The sequence below is a fragment of the Scyliorhinus canicula genome, chromosome 8 (genome assembly GCF_902713615.1).
Source record: "Scyliorhinus canicula chromosome 8, sScyCan1.1, whole genome shotgun sequence".
Taxonomy (NCBI): domain Eukaryota; kingdom Metazoa; phylum Chordata; class Chondrichthyes; order Carcharhiniformes; family Scyliorhinidae; genus Scyliorhinus; species Scyliorhinus canicula.
The window spans coordinates 6502794-6521894 of NC_052153.1; the positions used below are offsets into that span (position 1 = coordinate 6502794).

At 49.6% G+C, this 19101-nt stretch overlaps 1 protein-coding gene across 2 annotated transcripts in view; it reads left to right on the forward strand.

The window, feature by feature from the left end:
* The window catches only part of mamdc2a (MAM domain containing 2a), a 125155-nt gene that overhangs the window by 88639 nt on the left and 17415 nt on the right, over nt 1-19101 (forward strand). For both annotated transcript variants that reach the window (XM_038804093.1, XM_038804094.1), the window contains exons 10-11: nt 7409-7505; nt 9926-10078. In XM_038804093.1, coding sequence (XP_038660021.1) covers nt 7409-7505; nt 9926-10078 — 250 coding nt within the window. The remainder of the gene's footprint in view (nt 1-7408; nt 7506-9925; nt 10079-19101) is intronic.

A 19101-nucleotide genomic window follows, 5' to 3' on the forward strand; every position in this document is an offset into this window, starting at 1 on the left:
TATCTCAAATTTCCAGCATCCACCGTATGTTGCTTTTATTTCTGGACTTTGCAAATAACCCCCCCCACCTCCCAAATACAGTCTGACCACCATCTACAAAAGGCACAAGTCAGGAGTGTGATGGAATACTCTCCACTTGCTTGGATGAGTGAGTCTCCAACAACACTCAAGGAACAAAGCAAACAAAGAACAATACACCGCAGGAACAGGCCCTTCGGCCCTCCAAGCCTATACCGGTCATGATACCAACCTTGGCCAAAACCCTCAGCCCTTCCTTGTGCCGTATCCCTCTATACCCAACCTATCCATGTGTTTGTCAAGATGCCTTTTGAACGCCGTTAATGTATCTGCTTCCACACCCTCCCCCGGCAATGCATTCCAGGCCCTCACCACCCTCTGCGTAAAAAACCTGCCTCACACATCTCCTCTAAACTTTGCCCGATGGACCTTAAACCGATGTCCCCTGGTGACTGACCCCTCCACCCTGGGAAAGAGTGCCTGCCCATCCACTCTATCCATGCCCTTCATAATCGTGTAGACCTCTTATCAGGTCACTCCTCAACCTTTGTTGTTCTATTGAAAACAGTCCGAGTCTATTTCCGCATAGGTGACACCCTCCAGACCAGGCAACATCCTGGTAAACCTCCTCTGCACCCTCTCCAAAGCCTCCACATCCTTCTGGTAGTGTGGCGACCAGAATTGTGCGCAATATCCCATGTGCGGCCGTACCAAGGTTCTATACAACTGTAGCATGACTTGCCAGTTTTTATACTCGATGCCCCGTCCAATGAAGGCAAACATTCCGTCTGCTTTCTTGACTACCTTGTCCACTTGTGTTGCCACCTTCAAAGATCTGTGGACCTGCACGCCCAGATCTCTCTGACTTTCTATATTCCTCAGCTCAAGAAGCTCGACACCATCCAGGACAAAGTCACCATGCTGTTCACTTGGACCTCAACTAGCCAGATGTGATAGTTTTTTCTGCTAACCTGTTGTTCACCAGTCTCCATTCATTCAGTAGATTGTGTCAGTGAGCTACACTTCAGTGTAAGATGTTACTCGGTGGGTAGCAGCTCAGAGTCAGAATGTTGTGGGTTCAGGTCACACTCCAGAGACTTGAGTGGAGACAAAACCCAGACTGAAACTTCTAATGCAGCGCCGAGGGAGTGCTGCACGGCCGGAGGTGTCGCCTTTTGTCTAAGACATTAATGCCCTGTCTCCCCCTTGGGTGGGTGTCAAAGTTCCCTTGGTGCTTCTTCATAGACGTGCAGAGGAGTTCTGTCCAATATTTATCCTTTAACCAGTATTGACTGATTGATTTATTTTCACATGTACCAAAATTACAGTGAACAGCATTTTTCTGCGGCCAAGGGAACGTGCACATTATGTACACAGTAGACAAAATGAATAATCGACAGAGTACATCGACGAATAGTACATCAACAAATAGTGATTGGTTACAGTGCGGAACAAGGGGCCAAACAATACATGAGCAAGAGCAGCATAGTGCTTCGTGAATAGTGTTCTTACAGGGAACAGATCAGTCCGAGGGGGAGTCGTTGAGGAGTCTGGTAGCTGTGGGGAAGAAGCTGTTCCTATGTCTGGATGTGCGGCTCTTCAGACTTCTGTACCTTCTGCCTGATGGAAGGGTCTGGAAGAAGGCAAAGCCTGGGTGGGAGGGGACTATCACCAAAGTGGGAGATTATCTGGTCATTATCACGTTGCTGTTTGTGGAGTCCTGTTGTGCTCCAATTGGCTGCTACATCTGCTACATTGCAACAGTGGTCACACTTCAAAAAGTGCTACACTGGCCTTGAAGTGCTCTGGAAAGTCCTGGGCGTTATATAAATGCAAATCTTTCTTTTATAGTCAGAAACTGTGCATGTGAGGCCATTTACAACCAAAAAGTATTTAAGATTGTTTAAAATATTGTACCCACAGTTATGTAAATACAGTAACATCAAAAGCATCATTAGATTGGCTGTGTGGGAGGTAATATTCATAAAAACCACTTCCCAGTAACTATACATTGAAAATATTTTTCATGAATTCATTTTTTCCTGTGTTTTTTAAGCATGTTTTTTTTTTTAGATTTTGGGCAGATTTGTTCTCATTAGAGGTTTTGCAATTATTTGCTGCTGGATTGACAGTGAATGCAGTTTGTTCGTTCTGTTCCAGAAAACATAAGACTGTGCCAAGATTTTATACACAGGCAGAATCTCCAGTCTGTTGTGAACATGGTTGTCAACACTCCAGCATATCTGTTTAAATTAAACCATCAAACACATTGAGCAGTTGACAATTTTACTGCACAAGCCACTCTTTTAGACATTAATTAGATTTTCCGTGGGTTCAGACTCAATCAAAGGTTTAATATCTGAGCAAATTAAATGTGTGCATCGCCACATCAGCTTCATTCATTTATGTATGGAAACTACTTTCACCAACTTTAACATAACGTTTAAACAATGACAGAAACTAACATAAAGTATCATAGATCGTAGGATTTACAGTGCAGAAGGAGGCCATTCGGCCCATCGAGTCTGCACCGGCCCTTGGAAAGAGCACCCTACCCAAGCCCACACCCCCACCCTATCTCCGCATCCCCATCTAACCTTTTTGGACACTAAGGGCAATTTAGCATGGCCAATCCTCCTAACCTGCACATCTTTGGACTGTGGGAGGAAACCGGAGCACCCGGAGGAAACCCACACAGACACGGGGAGGATGTGCAGACTCCGCACAGACAGTGACCCAAGCCGGGAATCGAACCTGGGATCTCTGGAGCTGTGAAGCAACAGTGTTAACCACTGTGCTACCGTGCTGCCCACTAATTACTGAAGTAATTGCTGAATCTGATAGCTCAGTGAAATTGGACTAAGAGAGGGAGAAAACATTTTTTTTTTAAATTTAGAATGCCCAATTGATTTTTTTCCAATTAAAGGTTAATTTAGCGTGGCCAATTTACCTGCACTGCACATCCTTGGGTTGTGGGGGTCAAACCCACGCAGACGCGGGGAGAATGTGCAAACTCCACACGGACAGTGACCCAGAGCCGGGATCGAACCTGGGACCTCAGCGCCGTGAGGCCACAGTGCTAACCCACCGCGCCACCGTGCTGCCCTAGAGAGGGAGAAACATGACCATGCCCCACGAGGGTGATTTAAACCTATCCCTCAGCAGTTGGGTACACTATTGGTTTTGCAGCTCGCCACAATCTATTCTCCATTTAAAGTCAATGAGTGATCTTGGGCCGGTCTGAAATCCAAATTCCATTGACCCCGTGGGCTGCCAAGATGGCGAGATTAGCGTTCAATAGTTGAATCGCTCTGTGTTCGATTATGTTAGTCTGGTAACAGATCCATGCTTACTGTGCTTGAGTGGTTAAGCCTGGGTGATGACTCAGAGCTAAAGTAAACAGACACACAAGAAGCCCTGAGAAGCTGAGCTGGGGTAAGCATGGGTGCAGACATTCTTTGAGTGCGGAGATATTTTTTTAAACACTCCAAATAAACGTGTTGCACACTTGGAAACTAACCTCATCTCTGCATTGCCCTGAAGTAAACCAAATATATATCTTTTGACGAATGTGCAACAGTGAGTTAGGTTAAAATTATCGTTCAGCATTGATTGACTGGGTGAGAATTTCACAGTCCGTTCCATTCTTGTCCTCAATTGAGAAAGGCTTTTCCACTGGGCATCACTGGCCACTGGTGAGAGAGCTGATAATATAATAATAATAGCGTATTGTCACAAGTAGGCTTCAATTAAGTTACTGTGAAAAGCCCCTAGTCACCACATTCCGGCGCCTGTTCGGGGAGGCCGGTACGGGAATTGAACCCGCACTGCTGGCACTGTTGTGCATTGCAAATCCAGCCATTTAGCAAACTGTACTAAACCAGCCCCTGATGTTAACCCTGCCTTTCCCCAGGCCCGTTCTAACAGTGCAACCTCCATCCCTGCCAACCAAACATGGAAATTTCCTCACTCCCCTCACTCAACACCGCACCACATGGAGCGCCGATTGTCCGCTCTGGTTGAATGATAGCTCTCTCACGTCTGAGTCAGAATGTCGGAACTCCAAACCACACTCCTGTGACCCGGGCACATATGATCCAGTCGGATACTTCAGTCCGGTTTAATAAAAATCTGCTTTCACATTTCCTCCTTCAGAATGCCCCGCAGCTGTTTTGCATCCAGTGAAGTATTTTTTGAAGTCTCGTCAATGTTGGAGTGTATTAAACACAGCAGCCAACATGCACACACAGAAAACCACTACTAAAACAAAATGATAATGAACAGATAATGCGTTTTTCATAGAATCATAGGATTTACAGTGCAGAAGGAGGCCATTCAGCCCATCGAGTCTGCACCAGCCCTTGGAAAGAGCATCCTATCTAAGCCCACGCCTCCACCCTATCCCGGTAACCCAGGAACCCCACCTAGTCTTTTGGACACGAAGGGTCAATTTCGCACGGCCGATCCACCTAATCTGCACATTTTGAGGGGGAAAATGTTAAGTTAGACCGCGAGGGAAAGCTGCCCTGCCATATTCTTCTTTGCAAGAGTGGGAGTGGGGCTGTTTTACATTTCCCTGTGGGAGTTGACGGGGGTCGGGTTTGTCACATCTGAGAGCCGATCCTGTGAAAGTGAGGCACTCCCTTGGCACTGCACTGGGAGTATCTGTCTGGAGTTTATACTTGGGTGTCTGGAGTGGGATTTCAACCCACAAATTTCTGATTCAGAGGCGAAAGAGCTCCCCGCTGAGCTAAGGATTCCGAAGGGAATTTTGGGGCTTTTGGGCGGGATTCTCCGAGGCTCCCCGCCGAAATCGCCCTCGGCACGGGGCGGAGAATGGGGCGTCAGACCCGCGATCGACGCAGTGCCGATCGGGGGCCATTGAAAGAGGCCCCCGCGGCGATTCTCCGCTGACAACTGGCCGGGTTCCCGCCGGCGTGGTTCACTCATGGTTCCACCCAGCAGGAGCTCGGACTGGCGGCTGCGGACCTAGTCCGTGGCCGCCCTGGTATGGAGTGGGGGGGGGGGGGGATCCGTCACAGGTGATGGGGGGGGGGCACTCCAGGACAACCAGGTTCGTGATCAGGTGCCACCGATCGGCGGGCACGCTCGATCTGGGGGGGGGGGGGGGGGGGGCTGTATTGTCGGGGCTGGCCGCGGTGTGGGTCCGCCATGTTGCGCGGCCAGTGCCCCGTATCGGTAGCTGGAGTTGCGAGAAGTACTCCGGGGCCCTGCTAGCCCCCTTTCGTGGGGAAAGTCCAGAGTGATTTGCACCCGTTTCTCGCGGGCGTGGGGACATGGCCCCATGATCAGAGAATTCCGCCCTCTGTCTTTCAGATGACACTGAGAGGGATGTAGCGCGTCCCGTGGCAGTGTGTGAGGAGGAGCAGGGTGTTACTCGGCAATATTTATTCCTTAAACAATATAATTAAAAAACAAGTTAATCGGTCCTTTATTCCATTGGTATTTCTGGGAGTTTTCTGCGTGAAACGTAGCGGTCACGTTGCCAACATGACAACACGTTACTACCCTTCATAAGGGCGTCATTCTTGTGAAGCGCTTAGCTACATCCTGAGGTCCTGAAAGGCGCTATACAAATGCAATGTGACTTAGCACTGAACCATTGGTTGAATCTCCAGCTTATCTGCTAAATTTAGAAGATTACAGAGCGATCTACTTGAGCTCAAAGTTTCAGTGATGTTGGTTAAGGTGGTGAAATGTCTTGATTGGGTGAATAGAAGGAACTGTTTCCTCTGGTGGGGGGAGTTCAGGACATGGGGACAAGACCTTCAAATTGGAGCTGGGCCAGTCAGGAGCGATGTCAGAAACACAGCAGGCTGGAGGGCGTCTGAAGGTGCTGGGGATCGATTATTTTTACAAATTTAACTTCACGGGATGTGGGTATTGCTGGCTAGGCCAGCATTCATTGGCCATCCCAAATTGCCCTTGAGAAGGCGGTGGTGAGCTGCCTTCTTGAACCGCTGCAGTCCCTGTGGGGCGGGATTCTCTCAGCCCGGGGTTGGGCCGGAGGATCGGCGCGAATCGCACCACGCCGCCCGCCCCGACGGCGGGACGCGATTTTCCGCAGAGCAGAGAATCGCCAGCATTGGCGCCGGCATGCTTCACGCGTCGCCGGTTGGGGCCGCACCACGGGCCCCTCCCCCGGAGACTCTTTGCCGGGGATGGGCCGAGGGGCCGTAACAAAAAACCCGAGACCCGCCGGCGCCGTTTTAACCTGGTCTTACCCGGCGGGATCTTGGCGTTGAAGGGTCCGGGGGCAGTCTGTGGGGGGGGGGGGGGGTTCCGACCCCGGGGGGGGGCTTCCGCTGTGGCCTGGCCCGCAATCGGGGTCCACCAATCGGCAGGCCGGCCTCTCTGGCTGGGGGCCTCCTTTCTTCCGCGCCGGCCCCGGTGGCCCTGCGCCATGTTACGTCGGGGCCGGCGCGGAGAAGGGAGTCACTGCGCATGCGCGGACCTCACGGCGCCCAGTTGATGCCGGGATCGGCAGCTGGAGCGGTGTGGGTCGCTCCAGTGCCGTGCTGGCCTCCAGTAGGGGCCAGAATTGCTGATCCTGAGGCCATGTTGACGCCGACGGGAAACGCAACGGCGTTTACGAGGGTGTCAACACTTAGCCTCAGGATCAGAGAATCCCGCCCGTAGTGTATGAATATCCACAATGCTGTTAGGGAGGGAGTTCCGATGTTTTGACCCAAGGACAGTGAAGGAACAGCGATAAATTTCCAAGTCAGGATGGTGAGTGACTTGGAGGGGAACTTGCAGGTGGTGATGCCCCCCCCCATGTATCTGCTGCTCTTGTTCTTCCAGATGGCAGAGGTAACAGGTTTGGAAGGTGCTGCGGAAGGAGCCTTGGTGAGTTCCTGCAGTGCATCTTGTAAATGGTACACACGGCTGCCACTGTGCATCGCTGGTGGAGGGGGTGAATGTTGAAGATGGTGGGTGAGGTGCTAATGAAGCAGGCTACTTTGTCCTGGATGGTGTGAAGCGATTGGAAATTTCAAAAGTAAGATTGTTTTTTGTTCTGCAGGTGTTAGAGAAACAAGGTGGGTAAATGAGGGTAAAATTCACCTCCCCCGTCAAAGAAATGAATGGTGCACAGATTGAGAGGCCTCCTTCTGTTCCTGTCTTCTGATGCTGTTTAAAATCAGTTGGAATACAGCTCTCACTGTACCCTAACAATGGTTAAAATAAGATTCGGTCGCAGAAGTGTTCTGCTCTGCCTGTCAATTTACATCTCATTGACGAAAAGGAATCTCAAGTATTTGTGGAGCTATAGGAGGGAGTGCAATACTGATTCTATCTCGGAAAGAAAAATGCTTGCAAATGTTACCGAAATTACTGAAGGAACAATTTTCTTCCGTTTATTTCCCAGATAGTTTTTGTCAGCGTTTGTAAGAATTTCTGGAACTGTGGGAAAGTAGCATTGGATGACATCACAGTGAGCCTAGGAGACTGTCGGATCCCTGGAGGTACGCACTGTGCTGAAGGGTTAAGTATGAAAAAAAAAAGCATAAATATTTATTCATCCTTCGTGTTATAAATAGTGAACATTGCCAGCAAGATGCCTTTCATTGTTGCCATGGTTATGCCGACAAAATATCCAGAACATCACCAATGGACAACCGCAGAGGATCCATTAATTACGTGGCTATTTTTAGCTGAATCCACAAATCTGAATTTAGGAATTAGGAGCAAAAGTCGGCAATTCAGTTCTTCGAGCTGCTCCGCTATTCAATCAGATCATGGCTGATGTCTTCCTGGCCTCAAATTCACCTCCCCACCTGTTCCATGTCCTTTAAACCATTTTTAAAATCAGAAATGTGTCTATCTCCTTCTAGAAACTATTTAATGACTCAGATTCCACCGCACTATGGGGCAGCGAGTTCCACAAATTCACCAGCCTCTACGAGAAGCAGTTCCTCCTCATCTCAGTTCTATATCTACCGCCTCTCAACCTATATCCGTGACCTCTCGTTCTAGATTGTCCCACAAGGGGCAGCATTTGGTCTACGTTTACTTTATCAATCCCTTTTAGTATTTTATACACCTCGATCAGATCCCCTCTCATCCTTCTAAACTCCACCGAGTATAAGGCCAAACTGTTTAATCTCTCCTCAAACGTCAACCCTTTCATCCCCGGAATCAATCTGGTGAACCTCCTCTGAACTGCCTCCAATGCCACCACATCCTTCCTCAAATAAGGTGACCGAAACTGGACACACTGCAGAGCTGGTTGTAAGTCAGCGGGGATTTGAACAGACCACCACATCCACTGCTCGATAACTGGCTCTGCGGGGTGTGGTAGGTTTCGGCGTAGGTCTCTCAGGAGTACAGTTAGGATACATTTGTACAAGCAGAGAGTAGTAGATTTCTCTTCCACAAAACGTTGTTCATTTTAGATTTCAGATAAGTTTGCAAAAATCTGTCAAGGGCCAGGTGGAAGACAGATGGAGTTGAGATGAGGGTCTGCCATGATCTCATTGGATGATCTCCTGTTCCTTTGTTCCCAAGTGGGGAGGGGCATTTTACCCACGAGCCACAAATGGGGACCAGACGGAAGGGCATTCGAGGGGGGTCTCCAAGGGGATCGGAGGCCCTCAGATGCATTCCCTTTGGGTAGGGTGGTGCCACCTGGCACTGCTGGTGCCACCTGGGTGCCCAGACAGTGCCATCTGGGTGCCATCCTGGCAGTGCCACCTGGGTGCCCAGACAGTGCCATCTGGGTGCCCAGACAGTGCCATCTGGGTGCCATCCTGGCAGTGCCAGCTGGCATGGGTACTGCCAAGGTGCCAAGCTGGCATCTTTCTGCCCGCGTGCGATTGGGCCGGGGAAGCTGGGGGGGGGGGGGACCCTCACATATTGTGTTCGGGTTGGGTGGAAGGTCGCAGATTGTTTCAGGCGGCCTCGGAGATCAGGATTTAAAAATGGCATCCCGATCTCTCGCTATGCTGGGCAGTTCCGGCGAGCAAAGCTCCCCATTGTACAAACCGGTGCTGTTTGTGACCTTGACCGCGCATTCCCCATTCAGGCCCCTTATTCAATTCGGTACGTGTTCATTAGCCTGTGTTTCTCGGCAGGGAGATCCCCCCCCCCCACCCCCCTTTCATGGGCATGGCCCCCCTAGGGTCCTGAACCATGGTAATATCACCCGGGCACCCTTGCGATGCCACTCTGGCACCCGGGCAGTGCTCCAGCCAGCTTGGTAGTGCCACCTGCGCACATTGGCAGTGCCCCCCCCCCCCCCCCCCCCCCCCCCCCCCCCGCCGCCGCCGCCGCCTCATGGGCAGCGAGTTCCAGGTCATTGCCACTCTCTGTATAAAAAAAGGTTCCACTCCCCACCCCCCACATCTCTTGGCCAAAACCTGTAATCTGTGTACCCCCTGGTCCTTAGTGGATGGGAACACCTTTTCTGTGTCTACTTTATTCAAACCTTGCATAATGTTGTTCAGTTCTATCAAATCATAGAATTTACTGTATGAAAGGAAGCCATTCGGCCCATCGATTCTGCACCGGCCCTAGTAAAGGCCACCCTACTCAAGCCCACACCCCCACCCTCTCCCTACAACCCAATAACCCCTCCTAACCTTTTTTGGGTCACTAAGGGCAATTTATCATGGTCAATCCACCTAACCTGCACATCTTTGGACTGTGGGAGGAAACCGGAGCACCCGGAGGAAACCCACGCAGACACGGGGAGAACGTGCAGACTCCGCACAGACAGTGACCCAAGCCGGGAATCGAACCCGGGATCCTGGAGCTGTGGAACAACAGTGCTAACCCACAGGGCCACCGTTCCACAATCTCCTACACTCCAAGGACAACAATCCCAGATTCTCCAACCCAACCTCGAAGCTGAAGTCTTTTGAAGAGATTATTTTTCTTTCTCCAGGTTCCTGGCTACCTACCCCAGGAAAGTGCAGTTTTGATGGGGATAATTGCGGATTTCTGCAGGATCATGATGACAAAGGCAACTGGTACAGAAGAACGGGTACAACACCCACATCCTTCACAGGCCCGAAAGGAGATCACACTACAGGGGTAGGTGAGTTGTATTTCGATAAACGTTCTTTATTGCAGTTGCAATATTGTTTGTCTCTTTCCCTTAGCATGGGCTGGCTAAGAAAGAACAAGTTAAGAGGCTTTACTTATTTACGAAGTGGTCAAAGTCAGATTGGGGAGGGGAAGTAAGGCTGACTGCCAATTATTGTCTTGGATATTGATGTAACCCTGACTTCCCTGAGTAGCAAACCTATTTTCCTTTGAGCTCCATTACCTCTGCCACCTGTGCCCTACTCATACCCGGACATATCCACCCCTCACCCCTTTGCTTGCTGACCTACGTTGGTTCCCAGTCCGGTAACACCTCACTCTTAAAATTCTCACCCTCGCATTCAAAACCCTCCATGATTGTTCTCCCCCCGCCCTCCCCAACCTCCAGCCCCGCAACCCTATTGAGATCCCCGCACTTCCCCCAAAACTGAACTCTTGCACATCCCCGATTTTCAATTGTTCCAACCTCAGCAACTGTGCCTTCAACTGCTAATACCCTAAGCTCTGGAATGCTTTCCCTTAAACCTTCTACCTCTCTCTCCGTGTTCAAGATGCACCTGAGAATCCACCTATTTGGCAGTATTTACATCCCCAGTCTCAATATCGCCTCATGCAGCTCAATGTCAGATTTAGTTTGATCATCACTCCTATGAATATTAAGTTGATATTCTTGTACTAAGTTGATCTTTTCTCTACACCTTGCTATAACTGTAACATTATATTCTCCAGTCTCTCCTTCCTTCCCTATGTACGGTATGCATTGTTTGTACAGCATGCAAGAAACAATACTTTTCACTGTATACTAATACATGTGACAATAATAAATCAAATCAAATCAAAATGAAGTGCCTTAGGATGTTTGAATACATTGACGAGGCTGTGTAAATGATGTTGCTTGATTAGTGTGTGAGGAATTGAGTATAATGGTAAGGAAGTGTTGCTGCAACTATACAGGGCATTGGTAAGACTGCAGCTGGAGTATTGGGCACAGTTTCAGTCCCCTTATTTGAGGAAGGATGTAGTGGCTTTGGAGGCAGTTCAGAGGAGGTTCAGTATATTGATTCCAGAGATGAGGAGTTTGTCGTTTGAGGAGAGATTGAACAGTTTTGGCCGATACTCTCTAGAGTTTAGAAGAATGAGGGGAGATCTCATTGAGGTGTACAAGATGATAAACGGTCTGGATAAAGTAGACGTGGAGCTGATGCTTCCTCTTGTGGGGCATTCAATAACGAGAGGTCATAATCTTAGAATAAAAGGTAGAAAATTTAAACCAGATTGGAGGAAAACCTACTTCTCCCAAAGGGTTGTGAGTCTGTGGGATTCGCTACCCCAGAGTGCGGTGGATGCTGGGACAGTGAGTACATTTAAGGAGGAATTAGACAGATGTTTAATTGGTAATGGGTTGAAGGGTTATGGAGAACGGGGAGGACGGTGCAGTTGAGGCCAGGATGGGATCAGCCATGATCACATTGAGGGTGTTAGGCTCAGGAGGCTAAATTGCCGACTCCCACCCTGAGGTCGTGTGTTCCAGGGAGGAGATGCTCTGGCTGATTTTGCAATCCAGCTCTTGGTCTGTAACATTGTAGGTAGCAGATGAGGAACATATCAGCCATGATAGAATGGCGGAGCAGACCCGATGGGCCGAATGGCCTAATTCTGCTCCTGTGTCTTATGAACTTATGAGAGTTCGCCTCAATATGAATGAAGAGGATTTTGTTGAGTTTCCTGTCCTGTGACGGCCGATTGGCCTTTTTTTTTAGACATTAGAACATTAAAGCGCAGTACAGGCCCTTCGGCCCTCGATGTTGTGCCGACCTCTGAAACCAATCTAAAGCCCATCTACACTATTCCCTTATCATCCATATGTTTATCCAATGGCCATTTAAATGTGTTGAATGTTGGCGAGTCCACTACTGTTGTAGGCAGGGCATTCCACGCCCTTACCACTCTCTGAGTAAAGAATCTACCTCTGACATCTGTCCTATATCTATCTCCCCTCAATTTAAAGCTATGTCCCCTCATGCTAGCATTCACCATCCGAGAAAAAGGCTCTCACTGTCCATCCTATCTAATCCTCTGATCATCTTGTATGCCTCAATTACATGGTCCGTTCCCGCCCGTGGGCGGTGTCGTGTTAGGTACACTGGTGTAACACTGGCTGCAACTGGATGCAGCTTAGATCAGAAAGATACTCCAGACCTTGAAGTTAGTTCAATCAGGGTTATTGAACAAGTAGCACAGTTAGCACAGTTCTCTGTGGTTCGACTCTCTACTAACTGAAGTGTGGTTACTCTGTCTGACTGAACCAGACTAGCTCTTAGCCACGTGGTGGAGGTGTGAGATTGTAACAACACCCTTGACTGACTCTCTAGATGTTCATCAGTGGGAAGAGGCGGAGTGTGAGTGCCTCGTGTCTTTTATAGTCAGATCCCACCCCTGAGTGTCCTGCCTGCTTATTGGTCATGTCCTGTTCTCTGTGTCCATTAGCTGCTTGTCTGTATATCATTATGTGTGTGTCCGCATATCATGACATCTCCCCTTTTTTTTATGTTTGGATGACATATGTGAGCGTATTTACAGGAACCGGCCAATATTAACATATATACATGCAGTGGATGTGAACATACCAGCCGCTCCGAGGCTGGGTGAAATACAGTAGATTTTGGGGCCCCGGACGACCTCCTCACAGTGGCCATCGCTCCAGGTGGCGCTGTCCCACTGCTGGCTCTCTGATTGGATCAGCCGTTCTTGGGGGAAGGCTGCTGTCTGTAATGGGATGAGCCTGGGGGGGGGGGGGGGGGGGGGGGGGGGGGGGGGGGGGGGGGGGGGGGGGGGGGGGGGGGGGGGGGAGAGGCATTTAATTGGCTGTTGTCCCTAATACCCAGTGGGAGGTCCACTCAATTCCGCTTGAATGGGAGGAGCACCCATTTCCCGCTGATGTCCAACCTCGGATCGATCAGCAATGTTCAGGCTGGAGAATCAAACAAAGATTTTTTTGAATTATTTGATAGGATGTGGGTGTCCCTGGCAAGGCCAGCAATTGTTACCCATCCCTAATTGCCCTCGAATTGAGTGGCTTGCCAGGGCATTTCAGAGAGCAGTTAAGAGTCGACCAGATAGAGCGGCACGGTGGCGCAGTGTTTAGCACTGCTGCCTCACGGCGCTGAGGACCCGGGTTCGATCCCGGCTCTGGGCCACTGTCCATGTGGAGTTTGCACATTCTCCCCGGGTCTGCGTGGGTTTCGCCCCCACAACCCAAAGATGTACCGGTTAGGTGGATTGGCCACGCTAAATTGCCCCTTCATTGGAAAAAAAGAATTGGGTACTCTAAATTTATTTATTTTAAAGAGTCAACCAGATTGCTGTGCCTGGAGTCACGTGTAGGCCAGAGCAGGTAAAGGCCGGCAGGTTAAAGGACATTGGTGAATTCTGGCAATCGATGCTAACTCCCACGTATGAACATACGAACAAGAAATAGAAGTGGGCTATTCGGCCCCTCCAGCCAGCTCCGCCATTTAATACGGTCATGGCTGATCCAATGGTCACCTCAAATCTGCACCCAGACTTTCACCCTCTTGCCTACCAAGAATCTACTCACCTCTATCCTTAAAAACATTCCGAGATTCTGCTTCCACCGCCTTTTCAGGAAGACAGTTCCAGAGACTGACGACCCCCTGCGAGAAAACTTTCACTTCCTTTCCGTTTTAAATGGGCGGCTCCTTATTTTTGAACAGTGACCCGAGTTCAGGATTCTTCAACAAGAGGAAACATCCTCTCCACATCCACCCTGTCAGCAACCCTCAGGATCTTGTGTGTTTCAGTCAAGTCGCCTCTTACTCTTCTTAACCCTGAAAAGTGTGAGGTTGTCCATTTTGGAAGGACAAATATGAATGCAGAATACAGGGTTAACGGTAGGGTTCTTGGCAATGTAGAGGAGCAGAGAGATCTTGGGGGTCTATGTTCATAGATCTTTGAAAGTTGCCACTCAAGTGGATAGAGCTGTGAAGAAGGCCTATGGTGTGCTAGCGTTCATTAGCAGAGGGATTGAATTTAAGAGCCATGAGGTGATGATGCAGCTGTACAAAACCTTGGTAAGGCCACATTTGGAGTTCTGTGTGCAGTTCTGGTCGCCTCATTTTAGGAAGGATGTGGAAGCTTTGGAAAAGGTGCAAAGGAGATTTACCAGGATGTTGCCTGGAATGGAGAGTAGATCATACGAGGAAAGGTTGAGGGTGCTAGGCCTTTTCTCATTAGAACGGAGAAGGATGAGGGGCGACTTAATAGAGGTTTATGAGATGGTCAGGGGAATAGATAGAGTAGACAGTCAGAGACTTTTTCCTCAGGTGGAACAAACCATTACAAGGGGAGATAAATTTAAGGTGAATGGTGGAAGATATAGAGGGGGTGTCAGAGGTAGGTTCTTTACCCAGAGAGTAGCGGGGACATGGAATGCACTGCCTGTGGAAGTAGTTGAGTCGGAAACATTAGGGACCCTCAAGCAGCTATTGGATAGGTGCATGGATTAGGGTAGAATGATGGGGTGTAGATTAATTTGTTCTTAATCTGGGACAAAAGTTCGGCACAACATGGTGGGCCGAAGGGCCTGTTCTGTGCTGTATATTTCTACATTCTATGTTCTATACTCCAGCGGATACCAGCCTGGCCTGTCCAACCTTTCCTCATAAGACAACCCGCCCAATATTGGCATTAGTCTGGTAAACCTTCTCCGAACTGCTTTCAACACGTTTGCATCCTTCCCTAAATGAGGAGACCATTGCCGTGTCTGTACTACTCCAGATGTGCTGCTCTGTGTAGTGCTATGTACAACCAGCACTGCGACTAGTTTTCAATTCCAGATTTATTGATTGACACCGGCTGCTGTGGCGGGATTTGAACCTGTGGCCGTTAGCCTGGCCTCTGGGTGATTAGTCCAGTGACATGGGCACCCCACCAACCTTTCACAGCTGAGAACGGTCGGAAGGTTTTCCTCACTTAGCCAATAATCCGACAGCCTCGCGGTAATTTATCTGATGCTCAACCGCTAAATGCCTTGTTTATCGTCACTCGGGCAGCACGGTAGCACAGTGGTTAGCACTGTTGCTTCACAGCTCCCGGCTTTGAGTCGATTCCCGGCTTGGGTCACTGTCTGTGCGGAGTGTGCATGTTCTCCCATTGTGTGTGTGGGTTTCCTCCGGGTGCTCCGGTTTCCTCCCACAGTCCAAAGATGTGCAGGTTAGGTGGATTGGCCGTGCTACATTGCCCTTAGTGTCCAAAAAGATTGGGTGGGGTTACGGGGATAGGGTGGAGGGTGCTCTTTCCAAGGGCTGGTGCAGACTCGATGGGCCGAATGGCCTCCTTCTGCACTGTAAATTCTATGATTCCATAATTCAAAAGTTCAAAAATTACCGTGATGCGATTTGAACCCAACCTCTGACCTGTGACCAGGCTGTTGCCATTAAGCTGGGCTGGACGTTACACAGCCTTCAGGAAGTACAGCTTCTCCGCTTGTGTCTATTTTAGTGAAGGTGTGAAATCCCATCTCTGGGATGGTTTCCATGGTCGCATATGGATTGGGTGTTGCGTATCTCGCTTTTGTTTGCTGTGCCACAGTCTGAGCTGAGTCTGGGATTTATGAGCTGTGTTTGAATTTAAGCAGCGGTGATCTGGTTATCTGTATAACTAGGAGAGCTGAGCAGCGGGGTGGGGGGGCGAGTATGGGGGTGTGGGAGGTCAGTACACACCCGCTATCAGGTACCATGTTCGTGAGTGCTGCGTCCATTCACGGTGAGACAGAGGAGTGGCTCTTACACAAAGGGTGAAATACTGCAGCCGTCAGAAGCCTGAAGTATAAATCTGATGTCTCTTAAACCTGCCTTTGTCCTTTCCCTGGTCTCCTTTTGCTTTTTCTGTCACTCGCTCTCCACTATTTGTTCTTGCTCTCACCGTGCCATCAGTTTCCTGTTCTTATTTTGGACAGGCCTAGTTGTCAATAAGTGAGGAGACACCCTTTGTCACCTGGGGCGGCACGGTAGCGTATTGGTTAGCACTGTGGCTTCACAGCTCCAGGGTCCCAGGTTCGATTCCCGGCTTGGGTCACTGTCTGTGCGGAGTCTGCACGTTCTCCCCGTGTCTGCGTGGGTTTCCTCCGGGTGCTCCGGTTCCCTCCCACAGTCCAAAGGTGTGCAGGTTAGGTTGAGTGGCCGTGCTAAATTGTCCCTTGATGTCGAAAAGGTTACAGTAAGAAGTCTTACAACACCAGGTTATAGTCCAACAGGTTTGTTTAAAACACGAGCTTTCAGAGCGCAGCTCCTTCCTCAGGTGAAGGAGCAGTGCTCCAAAAGCTCGTGTTTGAAACAAACCTGTTGGACTTTAACCTGGTGTTGTAAGACTTCTTACTGTGCTCACCCCAGTCCAACGCCGGCATCTGCACATCATGGCTCCAAAACGTTAGGTGGGGTTACTGGATTACGGGGAAAGGGTGGAGGTGTGAGCTTAGGTGGGCTGCCCTTTCCAAGGCCCGGTGCAGACTCGATGGGCCGAATGGCCTCCTTCTGCACTGTAAATTCTATGATTCTCCCTCTTCAGCCAAGGCTTCCACGCCTGCTTTAAGATTTCTTCACGTCACTGAGCGTCACCTTTAGCCCGGGAATCGCTTCTGTGAAGATGTGGAAGGTGCGACACAAGTGAAAGTTGAGAGCCAGAAGGTCGGAGGGTTTATGCCGCTCTCCTGAGCTCACAATGCAGGCTGTACACGCCCTGCGCAGTACGGGGGGAGTGCTGCACTGTTTGCGGTGCGACCTTTCAGATGAGACGTTAAGGTGAGGCCCTCTCCGCCCGCTGGGCTGGATGCAAACGGTCAGGGTATTGAACAAGGGGGAGGAGATTGCCCCGGTTTCCTTGGCCAATACTCATCCGTCATCCCACATCACTAACAAACAACAACACAGCACAGGAACAGGCCCTTCGGCCCTCCAAGCCTGTACCAGCCGTGATACCGCCCTCAACCACGAAAACATTATTATTGCCTTGCCGCTTGCTGTGTGTAAATTAGCTGCTGCGTCTCCCACATTACAACAGCGACCGCACTTATTTCGCTGTAAAACACTTTGGGATGTTCGGAGATTATGCAGACACGTGTGTTTCAGGTTGCTGTTGTTACTCTACCAGAAATGTGCGAACAGAAACATAGTAAATAGAAGCAGGAGGAGACCATTAACCCCTTGTGTATATACAGCGATGCATATCACTACAAGACAGACTGAGATACTCTCAGGACCGACAGACAACACATCTACTGGTTCTCCTTTTCAACTCTGGTTGAAACTTACAAAAAACTCAATAAATCAGTCAGCCACAATTTCCCTTTCCTGAAGCCATGCTGACTCTGCTCGATTTGATTGACTTTCCAAATGTGTTGTCATTGCTTCCTCAATAATTAATTCCAACTTTTTTCCACAATAGATGTTAGACTAATCGGCCTATAGTTACTTTGCTTTTTTTTGAATAGGGGTGTCATATTGGCAGCTTTCCAATCCTCCGGCACTACTCCAGAATTCAAGGATGTTTGTAAAATTACAACCAATTAATCCACTATCTCTGTAGCTACTTCTTTTAGGATCCTGGGATGCAAGGCAGCAGGGCTAGCGGACGTATCTGTCTTTAGCCCCATTAGTTTGTCTAATACTACTTCTCCCGTGATGGTGTAGCCATGGGGGCTGTCCCTGTACTTTCCAGGAAGCACTTGAGAACAAAGAGGCGGACTCATTAAAAAAAAAAGTGTGGTTATGAAAACTACTCCCCTGAGTTCATGGATTCCGGCAGAGCTATAAAAATAAACAATCTGAATCTTCCCTTTGAAACTGCCTCGACCTGTCAATCAAAAAACTTTCAGCAGGCGATGGAGAGTGTAACTGAATATCAACAATCCAGTTCAAAGCTTTCAGCTTTCTGGCCATCTGATAGACGTCTAAACCTTGGCAGTGTGAAAACAACTTCAAATGTTTCCACAACCTTAAAAGGATAACTTTTACCTTTACCCCACAGATCTTTACACATGAATTTCTGACAGACTTTTTAAAGGGTCTAGGGGTGCAGATGAAAACACTTTCACTTTATTATGAGAATTTTTTTTATTTTTACCAAGCGACTGGTTAATAGCTTTAAAGGCTGCAGCAAATTGAGCCCGATTGCAGGAAGGACACCTGACATGAGCCCCAGCAGCCCAGCACAACCACCCCCCCCCCCCCACCCGAACCCAACTTGCCATGAAGGACCCCAACTCTCGGCACCCTGGCGGCAATTGTTGTGAGGGCAGTTACCACCTTGCCACTCCTGCAAGGTGCCATGTTAACACTTTCCAAGAGAGGTGGGCTCTAAGGGAGGGGGGGGGGTGAGGGAGGTACTAAGAGGAGGACTGGGGCACTGATGGGGGGGATGTACTGAGAGTGTGGGCATGTACTAAAGGGGCCACATACTGAGGGGTGACGTACTGAGGAGAAGGGTTCTGAGGGGGAAGTGAGGTGGGAATGGGGGGTACTTGAGGGGGTGGTGTTTGGGCTGGTCGGGGGGGGGGAGTGATGTGTGAATTAAGGGGGCTGAATGGAGAGTTTTGAGGGGTGGGTAAGGTGAGGGGAGAATGAGGGGGGCTGAAGGAGAGGTTCTGAGGGGAGTATGGGCCCTTGTGCGAGATCTGGTGGGGAGGGTGGGGTCCTGCAGCGGCTATTTGAGATTAGAGATCTCGGTGGTGCGGGACCTGCAGAGAGATTAGGTCCCACCCGTCTCAGAGCAGCGCGGACCCCGGTGTGACATGCAACGGCCTGTCGGAATTCCTCCTAGCACCCCTTGGAATCACTCTGGATTTTCGCTGATGGGAGCCCTTAGTCACAGTTCCGGAGGATCACGCCCCTTATCATAGAATCATAGCATTTACAGTGCAGAAGGAGGCCATTCAGACCATCGGTTCTGCTCCTGACCTTGGAAAGAGTACCCTACTGAAGTCCACACCTCCACCCAGGG